Genomic DNA, 12,116 nt, shown 5'->3' with positions numbered 1-12,116 from the left:
GCTTCAACGTAATAATTGGACTGACATAACTAAAAGGGAACCCATTTATTTCATAGAGGTTTTTGTGTCCACACTTGGCCCACTAACCTGAGGCACCAAACTCTCTGTTGACGTAGACGTTTAAGGTTCGGTCCCGCTCCTCTGTGGTCACCCTAAGAGATGACGGGGCGATGGTCAGCAGCCCATAGGGCTCATCACTGGTGTCCACAGTAAGCACCGCCTCACTGCCCTGAACATCCAGAGCAGCATGGCCTGTCACCACAACACCTGTGCGGATGTTATGGAAAAGTTAAACAATAAGAGAATCTGACACAAGATATTTTTAGGTATTTGTTTTTTCATGCATACTAATCAACAACAGAGGTAGTAGGAGGAGATGCATTACCGAACGTTTGTATGTTCGACAAGGAAACTTTGTATTCATCCTTGTCCTCTGGTGTGGCATCCTCAAGAAGCTGCAGGACTATGGTGCCATTTAGTTCTCCCTGAAAGAGACACATCCCAAATACATAATTACAGCTGGAGACAATTCAGTTTTGCCTTTTTTTAGTTGATCCTATAAACTCTGCATTTGATACCTTCAGCCGCCCTTACAGAAGAACAACAATAATAACGTGCTGACGTCTGCATGGCACATACTGTGCAACAAATGTGTTTAATCCCACAATAAGTAAATATTTTCAGTGATCCTCATCTAGTGTTTACCTCAGTAAAGAAAAGTGTCCCTGAGGTTTTAGTGAAGGTCCGGTGTACAAGGGGCCCCTGTACAGTCCAATCCACTGTGACATTACCCAGTCCTGGAGGTGTTCTCAACACTAACAAGGACAGTCTCTCACCTGTAACATGAAATGTTCAAGTATAGGTTTGTAGTGACAGATACATTTATGGACTGTTTTTCTTTTAATGTAGATGCCAGGAGAGGAAACTCAAGGTCTCTACTTGTATGCATTACACTCTGGGAGAGTTAAACCGCTCATGCATACATAATTTCAAGATAATGACAGACAAGCACAGAGCCCACCTGTTGCTACATGCTGCTAGTACTATGAGTGCATTCATTCACGTTTACACTCATACATAATTAGGACTCATCTCTGGTGACAGTGGAAAGTATTTAGGATTTAAAGTTTGCAAGTGATATTGTGCTTGGACAGACTGAAAAATCCAAACACACTCGCAAATCATCAAAAACAGCCACCCACCTTCTCTGGCGATGACAGAACGTGAGGCTGGATGGAATCCTACAATCCCGGCCACATTATCGTTAGCCAGTATCACTATGGTTACAGTGTCAGAGCTGGGCAGGATCCGACTTCCTCCTTCTGTATTAACAAGACCAATCAGGAGGCTCTCTGTGTCCTCTGGCTCAATATCATCTTTAATTACTATCTCTATTGTCTTCTTTAGATCACCTGGTGGCAGAGAGGATAAAGTACACACAAGCTGTTTAATAGGACGTCATTTCAAAGATTTTTTTTTTTTTTTACAAAATTCTTGATAGAGAACTATAAAACTGCATACTACATCAGTGAGTGATCCACATACCATCAAAGACCAGAGTTCCTCCAGTCCCAGTGAAGTCAGCATCTGGTGTGGCTTTTCCTCCAACAAACCTCCACTCCACGGTGACAGTGCCCAGATTCCCTCCTCTCCTCTCTATAACAAGAGGCACCACAACAGCCGGCTCCTCTCGGACCTCTAGATAGAGCCCCTCATTGGTTGTGTTGGGACTGAGGCTATATATCAAAAATACACCAAATGCATCTCCATTCATCCCGATAGTGACCACTGCTTCATCTGGCTGGCCAATCGAGGGCAGGTTCTTCTTAGCCACAGTCAGATTTATCAGCTCTACCTTTAAACATCAAATTGTAATACATTTTATTTGTTAGACAGTTAAAATAGAAGGAATGTTAAAAAAAATTAAACCATACATAGAGCAAGGCTTGATTGGGTTTTACCTTTAAGATCTGTATGGAGAAGCTCTCGTCCATTTCAGGGAATTTATCAGTCAAGATTGGGACTGTGAGGTTGGCGACCTCGTACCCATCTTCCATGAAGGCACTTTGAGCCGTCACAGGGGTGTAATCACTCCCTGCCACAGCCTGGGCACTGAACAGGACAGCAGCTGCAGTAATGTTTTTTACATGAGTCATAATCTGAGATTTAGCAGTCAGCTGGTCAGCCCCCGAAGTCACCCAAGTGCAGGATGGAGAGGTCTCCCCTGACGACAGAGAGAAGGCCTGGCAGGCATGCTCTCTCAGACAGGCAGCAGCACATGCAGCCAGGGGGTCTCCCTGACCAGTGATGTTGAAAGTCCTGAGGGAGGCACTGGATGGAACGCCTGGTTTTGGGAGGTCGTAGTACATCAGCAGGTCCTGGCCGTCAGCCTGGGCCAAGCTAACAATGTCAATCTCAGAGGTGCTGTACACAATCTCCAAGCGACCAAAGTGGCCACCTCTGGAATAAAGGCAATGTGGATGATAGAGAATAGACAACAGACAGGAAAGTGAAGGTTTAATGTGAAAAGCAGTGCATAAAAAATAACATGAAATAATTAATTATTATTTTTATTATTCCAGAAGAAATCAACAATTAAAAGCACCTTCTTCGGACAGTAATATTGGCCCTGTAAACTCCCTCCAGTGGCTCCTGAAGGCGGTAAACAGACTGTTCAAAGTAGACTGTCCCATATGGGTTGTCATTGTCAGGCACTATTATGTCAACTGATGTATCCGCTCCGAGGCTTCCTCCATTGCTGGCACCAATAAGCTCTACCTTAATTATCTATAAAATACAGAAGGAGTGTAATAAGAATTGTGACTAAAATAATGTAAACTATTTCAAGAGATGCATTATTTCACGTAATACACATTTTCAATGTCAGCTTTTTACCTCAGTGATTTCAGGTACATCGTCAGCTAAAATTTCCACTCGAAGCGTCTTCATGGTCTCTCCAGGAGCAAATCTCACCTCTCCCGATGTGGGTCTGATGTCCCCCACTGCTAGTTTACCATTGACAGTGGCCTGCCACTGGACTACCACTGTGCCAATAGTACCAGCATTACGCACTATCGGCAACGTGACCTCAATGGAGTTAGACCCTGGCTCCTCGATGGTAACTGGAACAGCTTGGAAGACTAGGCAGAAATAAAATCAAGAACTTCTTTAAGAGACTGCCCAGAATAAGATGAAAAGATTGAAACACATCCTGGAGAAGGTCTACTAACCAAAGGCACCAAAAGGGTCATCAGAAGGCAATATGGTGATGATGGCACGTGTGAGCTCCCCCAGGAGAGCTCCTCCGGTGGTCTGGTTGATCAGCTCGATGCGAAAGGTCTCCTCCAGCTCAGGGACCAAATCGTTGATGACATAGATGGGCACAGATTTACTGGATTCCCCCTCTAGGAGGACCACATCAGTAGAGGCTACACTGTAGTCTTCACCTGTTGGTTTACATGCACACACATGTGGACATGGCCTGCCTACTCAAACACAAATCATTGAGAAAGATTTAAATCCATGCTCCATGCATGACACTTACTGACTCTAGCGGTCAAAGGCACTGCTTGGAACTTGACAGATACGTCAGCAAAAATCCCCCCAACCCGTGTAACATTTATTATGGGCCCAACGTAGTGTTCAGCTACGCTGACAGCAGAAGCCGAAAGCTGGAGGACTCCAAAAGCATCGTCGCTGGCCTCGACTATCACCTGGGCCACAACTTCAGTCTTGGGACCCAGAGAAGGGGAATTGGAAACTGGAAGGAAAAGTAAGAGGAAATATCATTAATTTATCATTCTCGATCATTATGTCTTAAATGAATATCACTGGTGAAATTTCCCCCTGAGTGGGAGTGTCAGGATCTTACTGAGCCTCTCCTGCTCTCCTTCGATGAGTTGCACACTGATCAACTTCACAAACACTGATTCGTCTCTTTCAGGATCCTCATCATCCAGCACTCGGAGGGTGATGTTTGCTTCACTCTGATTGGCCAAGAACACAACAGAATCCAGGAGGGGAACAAAATCTCGCCCCTCAGTGGCTCGGCCCACCCCAGGGGTCCTGTAAGGTTCTGGATCAGCCTCCTTTAGTGTCCCATACATGACTTGCACCTAGACAAAATAAAAATAGAAAATACCTTATATTTTGGTAAATCCACCACATGTGGACAATCATCATTCTGGATTGTTTATTTATTAAGTCAAAGAATCGACTGTGTTCATTTTTCTACTTCCTATACGGTTTCTAAATCTTCTACAGTGAGACACACCTGACCCATCAGGCCTCTCTGTCGCAGGATGGTGAGGGAGACAGTTGAATCAGCCTCAGGAAGTCGAACAGAACTTGTTATGTTGTCGAATACAAAAACACCATAAGGATTGTCGCTGGCAAGCACCGTCAAAGTAGCAGATGTCTGAGCACCAAGACGACCGTGGGAGACGTTAACCAAGGACACGTTGAAACTCTTGTCCAACTCAGGGATCTCATCCTCAGCCACTTTGATGATGATGTTCTCCGATGTCTGACCTACACCAAAAGTGATGTTCCCAGATCTGCTGAGGAGCTCCCCCTCGGAACTGGGATCAGCCTCCCAGTACACAGTTACATTGGAGAGGTCACCAAAGGACCGTTCCACCTGGGAGAAAACAGCATAATGATGAACAACACCTAACCATACATAGATTTTTCTTTTTTTAAATCAGACAGTATCAACATCTTAACTTGATAATGCAAAAACGAAAAAAGCATCAATCTTAAGTCTTGCTGTGTGCCTGCTATTTTTAAAGTATGTATTACACTAACCTGCAGGACCACAGAGCTGCGTCCATCCTCAGGTTCTGTCCCGTTAACAGACCGGGATTCAGGACTGAACTGAAACACTCCATGGGCATCATCAGAAGCAGCAATGGTCACGGTGATGCGGGACGCAACTCCCAAGTTGGCTATACACAAAATACCAGAATCTGTGTTACTTTTTAGCAATACATTTGTTTTATTTCAAAGTAAATGAAAAGTACCCAATGGAGGAGGGAAGGCAAGTGTGAGTATCATGTTTTAGTTAACCAAGTTGGTGATTTGATAGAAATAGCAGCATAGCACCTTCTTGCTACTAAATAGTGATACTATGGTCAAGAGCATCAGACTGAAATGACAGCTGCCCGTAGTTTGTAAAAAACACTGAGGTCTCTGACAATTTGTGTCAGCCACTTACCCCTTCTGCCCGTGAAAGGCTATTTGCTTTTCCCACATCTCTCTCCTTGGGTACTTCTCACAGTACAATGTAAATAACACACACAATTGGACACACAGTCATATGAACACACACCCCTTCAGATGTGTGCACGTGCATATGCACTTCAGACTGAGCTACAAGATACAAACTGATGGGGTGCTGGGGAACTACATCTGATTATATGTAGCAGTCCAATTCACCCAAGAATATCAGTCATAAAGTTTTCAGAGGAGAGTGTTTCAGCTTTTATATTCCGAATCTTGTTTTCTATCCAACCAGCCATAAATGTTATTCTGAAAAAAATCAAGTAATTTGTGAGGAGTTCACATCCTCACATTTAAATATATTAAATATAAAATCATAAAAATATTGCTTGTCGGTAACAGCAATTAGTCACTTGATCTCTACTAGAACTGAACTTTCAGATATTGTGCCGTTGGGATTGGGAAAAGATGTGGGTGCCAGGGTGAAGGAATGGAGACGGGAAGCAGTTTGGGAAGTAAAGGAGTGGGATACTTACCATGGTGGTGAAAGGATGGAAGAAGGAAGTCAGAGTCACTCTCCCCACTACCACTCCCTTCACTACGCAGAAACTGATCCACTGATGGATCACACACGAGGATAAAACAAGTGTCACACCAGAGGAAGCGCAAATGGGAAGGAGGGGAGGTCGGATGTCACATAGGCAGGTTGGTATGGGGAAGCACACAGGAGCACAGCACACAAAACACACAAAAACAGTGGGGCAGATTCCAGGATCAGCTCAGCGCTAATTAACATGGGTGAAGACAGGTTTTTTATAAAAATTAACTTAAAAAACTAATAAGTAGTTCTAAGGCTCAAAATACATCAAATGTGATGTCACACTAATGAAAATAGCATCATGATTTTTAGACAAAATTTCTTACCACCTCCATCAGCATTGTAGAGCTCCACTCTAAAAATTTTGTCCAGCTCAGGGACAGGATTGTCTACAATGGTCACACTGATGAACTTCAACCTCTCCCCCGGAAGAAAGTCCAGCATGCCCTCTGAGTCCTGATGGTAGAATGCAGACAAAGAGGTAACCAGGGAATTCGATTTTCAATACATCATTGACGTAAATAAATCAGCCCAATTATTCATGACTTTAGTGGAAACAAACCTCGTAGTCTTCAGGGCTGGACGCTGTGAAGGGGGTTGTCCTGTATCCCACCATGACTCTTCCCAAAAGGCCTTGGGCCCTGACCACCAGCAGACGGGCTTGTCCATCTTCCTCGTTAACAGTTATGTGGGCAGGCTCTAATGCTGGAGAGATCAGGCCCTCCACTGGAGGGCTGGGCTGAAATTGCAGCAGACCTGGGCAAGGGAAGGGTGTGTGAGTTTGTGTGTTACAGAATTAGTTATAGGAAATAAAATAAAGGGGAATGTTATGTGAAGGAGGGGAATGTTGTGATGGAAACAGGAGGGTATGGAAACAGGAATGTCATGTACATAAGGAGAGGTCGAAGAAAAAATTAGTTGCCCTAATGAGCCACTACTCACTATATGATCTTAAATATGACTAGCTTATTGCTGAAAGTAGCTAAATTGAAAGTATACGAGTACTGTTTTTTGGGCGTGTGCGTGAATACCGTAGGGGTGGTCACTTGCTGTGACAGTGATGGTGTTAATAGAGTTATTTGGGTCGATGCTTGCACCACTGGTGGGTGTGGAGCCAGGCTTCCCGTCAGCGGACTCTGCTGACACCAGAGTGATCTGAAAGGACTCTGCTAGCTCTGGGAGGTTATCATCCAACACCAACAGGTTCAACACCTAACAGAAAAATTTAAATATAGTATTTTCATTTTCTTGAAAAAAAAAAAGTCTATATCTAGACATTAAAAGTAGAAACTCAGTTATCAGGTGGCACCTGTTGACATCAGTAAAATCACAAACAACCAGCCACTAGGTGGGGCTGGTTGTCTAAAACATGGCAGTTGGGTGACTGTAACATACAGCCAATACTGTAAACTGGACATACACTATTCATTTGGTGTCAGTATGCTGATGTGTAAATACAGTGCACACAAGCTACATTACACTGAGCGGCTGTGCTCTGTGTGGCACTGGATAAACTAAGACGCGTTTTCACCAGCTCATATAAAAATCACATTAATGCAGTTCCAACTGTTGAGTCACTGACACACACGCAGACGCACGGTACACGCACCTCAGAGCGCTGTCCAGGCATGAAAAGCACAGCTCCAGTGGCATTAACAAAATCCTGATGGGCTGGCGTCTCACTGTCCAAACTATCCAATTGGGTAACACTGTAGTTGACATAAACGTGGTCCAGAGATCCACGCATACGCTCAATCACACAAGAGACAGTGGAGCCCTCCTCAGTGGTCTATGAGGACAAGAAAGATCATAACAAATGTCATTTCATTGTGACGGACTGGAGAATATTATAAATACTGAATGCTTAAATTAGCTAGTATTACCCACAATGTCAATGACCCAGTCTAATTCCAGCACAGTAATGATACAGTTTTAGGGGAAACACCTGATAGCCTACATGCCTCTACGTCTATTTATCTCCAAAGGAGCTAGGACATAAAGAAGATCCTCTACTTCTGAAGGAATGCCATCCCTAGCCCTGCCACCTGTTGTGCTGATGGAAACGAGGAACTAGATCTCCCATTTCCAGTGCTGGAACTCCTGATCCACTTCTACAGGAATGCTCTGAGACTGGCAGATCGCATGCAGCCTCACCAGCTGTCGCTCTACCTGAGAGGGGCCAACATGAGAGCCCACGCATCCAATCCAACTTAAAACGGAGAGAGCATGCTCTCTCTGCAGCCAGGCATGAAGACTGATGAAATATGCAGCAGGACAGGGACTGACAAACCAGGCGGTTTACATTACACGTGTTTCTGTGCATATGCTTTCTCTGTAGACACAAATTGTGACTGTAATGGTAGTCATGCAGACTCAGGCTAATTCAGAAATGCCAGTGAGGTGCTTATAGAGGCTCAAAGTAGCAGAGATGGTCCTAGAAATGCCACTGACTAAATATTGTGCACTTACATCAGGTATGCAGGCACCTGTGAATCCAAAAAGCCCGTTGGCATTGTCACTCTTCATGACTCGCAAAGTAGCAGTGGGTCTGGGGAAGGGGAGACGCGCTCCACCTTGAACTGCTACCAACTGCAGATAGAAAACCTCCTCCCCTTCCTCCTCGTTATCATCCCTGACCTCCACCACGAACGACTTCTGCCTCTCATCCTGCCGGTACCGGAGGTAACCTGAGATGTTACGCAGGTCTGTTTTAGCAGGCTGGGTGTGAAGCTCGTGGATTTGGCTGCGGTTCAGCTTAGTCCTGTACAAGCGAACATCCTGGAGGAGGCCTGTGTACCGCTGTCCACCCTCAGGATCTGACCCAATAAACACTAATGCAGGTCCTGGAGCAGAAAGACACAGAAAAAAGCAGAACAAATTTTTCATAGAGCAAATGGCCAAAAATGTTTAAACTGGATATCACATTACCGATGTGACGTTACCAAAAGGAAATATTGACATTCAGTAGATTAATGTGGTGCTGGGTATCAAGCTGCTATCCACCAATCACACATCCGCTGATATTGTATAACTTCTAATACTATGGACTATTTGCTATATTCTGTTTCAAACAACATCACTGTGTTGAACAAGTTTCACTGCATCTTTACAGGCTTCAAAGCTGAAGTACTCAATAAATACTTTGATATTAATGAATTCCTTAAATTGTCACAATGGAAAAAAAACATGTTTGACAGGGTCGGAGCTTTTGGATCATTTGCGTGCTTTAACGAAACTAAAGTTAAGTTAACTAAAGTTATCCCCTAATGGTTGTATGCCTTGGCCAATCAATCATATCAAGAAGACCTTAAAAAAAAATTAAGTGTATTTTTTGACATTTCACACAGACCCTCAACATGGTAGCAGAGGAAATCTATATAATCACCACAGTGTTGAGATGGACACCCAAGATTAGTGTCCCCAATTCAGTATCTGACCTACCGTCCCCCTTCTGTTCCTGAGTGATGCCATTGAATAATAAAAGTGTTTTTCTTCTTTTGCAGAACATTATGGTGTCACTGTGACGTTGACCTTTGACCTTTTGGACAAAACATGTCATCATTTCATCTAGACAATTTTTTTTTTAAAAGATTTTAAAAAAAAAATTTTGGGGGGGATTTTTGCTCTTTTTGGACAGAACAATGACAGTGCGGAAGGGGAGGGAGAGAGGGGGGATGACATGCAGCAAAAGGCCAAGGCCAGACTCCAACCTGTGGCCTCTGAAGCACGGACACAGCCTCTGAACATGGGGAGCTCACTCTACCAGGTGAAATTTTGGATACCCCACTTAAGATTTTGTCATAATCACAAAATGAATTCTGAAGTTATGGCCAAAAGGTTTTGTGAGGTCACAGTGACCTCGACCTTTTACCACCAAAATCTGATCGGTTCATCGTCCATGTGAATGAATGTGCCAAATTTAAAGAAATTCCCTACAGAGAGACATATTGCGTTCACAAGAAAAGGACAAAGGGACGGACAAACCAAAAACATAATGCCTCCAGCCACGGCTGTTAAGACGAGACGTGGTGAGAGAACAGCAACTGGATTTAAATTGCATCATTTCACACTGACTTTTTTTTGACCCAGAGGCCAAATTGTACCATAACAACAGCAAGGCTCATATAATCAGATTATTGTTAATGGTGGAAGAAATTTGGTTGCTATGTAGCAGTGTACTGGGAGCCCAAACAGAATCTTGATTAAGGCCACCAAATGTCAAGGTCCGTCTGTCTCATTACTCATTTATATACATACACCTCTTGTGCCTATCGCTTCCTTTACTCGTGCAAAATGGGACAACTGCAGGAAATCTGCCACAGTGAGCAAGTATAAAGCCCTGACACAAAACACATCATCTGTGGTTTGAGTTACCAGTAGCAGACAATAACACATGACATGATTGATGATTATGTATACATCTACTGTGATTGAAGTTAGCCAAAGAACCATCAGAATATTTCCCCTCTGGGAGCTTTTGGTGCAATACAGACTGCGACTATTGTCTCCATTAATTAGAGAGAATAGAGAGAAAAGAAGATGCCGGCTGATTCCCTTTAGCAGTAACAATATCCAGCAGTGCTCAGGCTAAGTGGTCACTCAAGCATAGCAGAGTCCCAATAGTCTTGAACAATGAGGAAGTGACTGAGAAGTGTGTGTGTGTGTGTGTGTGTGTGTGTGTGTTTGTGTCTGTGTGCATATGATTGCGTATTAGTGTGTGTGCATGCACGACGTTTATAAGAAATTCAGACTTCTAATTCTATACATGCACAATGAGAGAGAAGCTTGAAACCCACTCAATAGACAGGCACACATAAACACACACTCAGCCACACACACCCACACACACCCACACACTCACACACACACACACACACACACACACACACACACACACACACACACAGAGAAAGTGGATTCACAAACTCATCATGAAATCATCATTACAAGGATGGTATTTGTGCCTCTCTGACACTGACCATGGTGCTGAGACAACAGTTAACCAAGTCTAGGCTTAGGGGACAAGAAAGCATATTTACAAGTGACAGTAAAAAGATAATTGGACAAAATACGTTTCACACTGCAAAAGTTAAAAAGATTAACTTCAACACAATTTCACATTCCAACAAACTGGTAATACTGGATGCAATTAAACAACATTTCCATCTTTAAATGATATGGAGTTTTCAGCGCAACATGAGACAACTAGCAGTGATGAAAAGACAACATGTTTGAAAGTCACGACTACATATGCTGAACACAGACAAACTATGTCAACTAATATGAACTGCAGACACAAACTGAATGTAACATGCTCAACTGTATGCTCAACAACCTTAATTTTTTTCCACTATGCTATGTTTAATAAATATCTGATAAAATAGCTTACCATCAGTGATGCCCTCTCCTTTGATGCTCCTCAGTCCTCCTGGAATAGGGATCCCATCCAGGAAGAACTCAATAATCCCATCATCAACAGTAATGATGACATGTACCCAGGCATTATCCTCCACATATTTCTCAGCAGTGGCCCGGGCCACCTGGGGACTGTTTGATCCCATCACTGTATAATACAGCATCACCGTGACATGAGACTCATTGGTTTGGACTTTCACTCCATAATACAAGGTCCCATTTCTGTTTCCTTTGCTGATGATGAAGCCATCCGTGTCTGGTCTGGGCACTAGCCAAGCAGAGAAGGTGAAGTTTTCAACAGCAGCAGGCCCATCTTCAGGGGAGATGGTCCCGTAAGCTCCTGGAAGCCCAGAGAAAAACCACGTGTCTGTGGCTGAGTGGTGTCGCCTGGCATGAGGCCTGAGCTCAACCTCGTCTGGGAAGGAAGCTAGCAGGAGCAGGTCATCCATCAGGGGAAGGCCCTCTGGGAAGTGGCCGGAAACAATTTCCCAGGCAACCCGCACATCACCAAAAGTACCCTGCTGTCGGAGGATGGTGTAGGAAGTGACATCAGCCATATCGTCCTCTGAGAGTACATCCTCAGCCACTTCTTGGTCCAGGTTGCTGTCAGTGATGGCAAACACACCAAATGGGTCGTCATTGAAAGGGATGAGAACCGAGGCATTCAGAGAAGTCTTGGCTAGTCGTCCACCCTCCCTTGGGTAACCACCTTAAAGAAATTATGGACAAAAGCTCAAGGGTTTTCAAGACAACATTACAAATGAAATCAATCCTTCTTTGTCATTTTTGGAACTGTCAGTATTGAGATACTAAAGCTGAAAACAAAATGAAATTTAATGTCAAGTTTGCATTAAAATGCAGAATTTACAATATAACTCAAATC

General features: G+C 43.7%; 1 protein-coding gene across 1 annotated transcript in view; it reads right to left on the bottom strand.

Moving 5' to 3' along the window:
* The window catches only part of adgrv1 (adhesion G protein-coupled receptor V1), a 112,795-nt gene that overhangs the window by 83,654 nt on the left and 17,025 nt on the right, over positions 1-12,116 (bottom strand). The window contains exons 20-39 of the mRNA XM_042489006.1: positions 11,208-11,942; positions 8,288-8,661; positions 7,428-7,607; positions 6,850-7,030; positions 6,381-6,574; positions 6,145-6,274; positions 5,757-5,837; positions 4,807-4,946; positions 4,274-4,639; positions 3,872-4,115; positions 3,545-3,760; positions 3,231-3,446; positions 2,896-3,140; positions 2,606-2,787; positions 1,962-2,460; positions 1,546-1,855; positions 1,203-1,412; positions 706-836; positions 386-485; positions 88-267 (exon numbers count right to left, since the gene is read on the bottom strand). Of these exons, the coding sequence (XP_042344940.1) occupies positions 88-267; positions 386-485; positions 706-836; positions 1,203-1,412; positions 1,546-1,855; positions 1,962-2,460; positions 2,606-2,787; positions 2,896-3,140; positions 3,231-3,446; positions 3,545-3,760; positions 3,872-4,115; positions 4,274-4,639; positions 4,807-4,946; positions 5,757-5,837; positions 6,145-6,274; positions 6,381-6,574; positions 6,850-7,030; positions 7,428-7,607; positions 8,288-8,661; positions 11,208-11,942 (4,914 nt within the window). The remainder of the gene's footprint in view (positions 1-87; positions 268-385; positions 486-705; positions 837-1,202; positions 1,413-1,545; positions 1,856-1,961; positions 2,461-2,605; positions 2,788-2,895; positions 3,141-3,230; positions 3,447-3,544; positions 3,761-3,871; positions 4,116-4,273; positions 4,640-4,806; positions 4,947-5,756; positions 5,838-6,144; positions 6,275-6,380; positions 6,575-6,849; positions 7,031-7,427; positions 7,608-8,287; positions 8,662-11,207; positions 11,943-12,116) is intronic.

The sequence above is a fragment of the Plectropomus leopardus genome, chromosome 6 (genome assembly GCF_008729295.1).
Source record: "Plectropomus leopardus isolate mb chromosome 6, YSFRI_Pleo_2.0, whole genome shotgun sequence".
Classification (NCBI taxonomy): domain Eukaryota; kingdom Metazoa; phylum Chordata; class Actinopteri; order Perciformes; family Serranidae; genus Plectropomus; species Plectropomus leopardus.
This window is presented reverse-complemented; position numbering and strand designations above follow the sequence as displayed.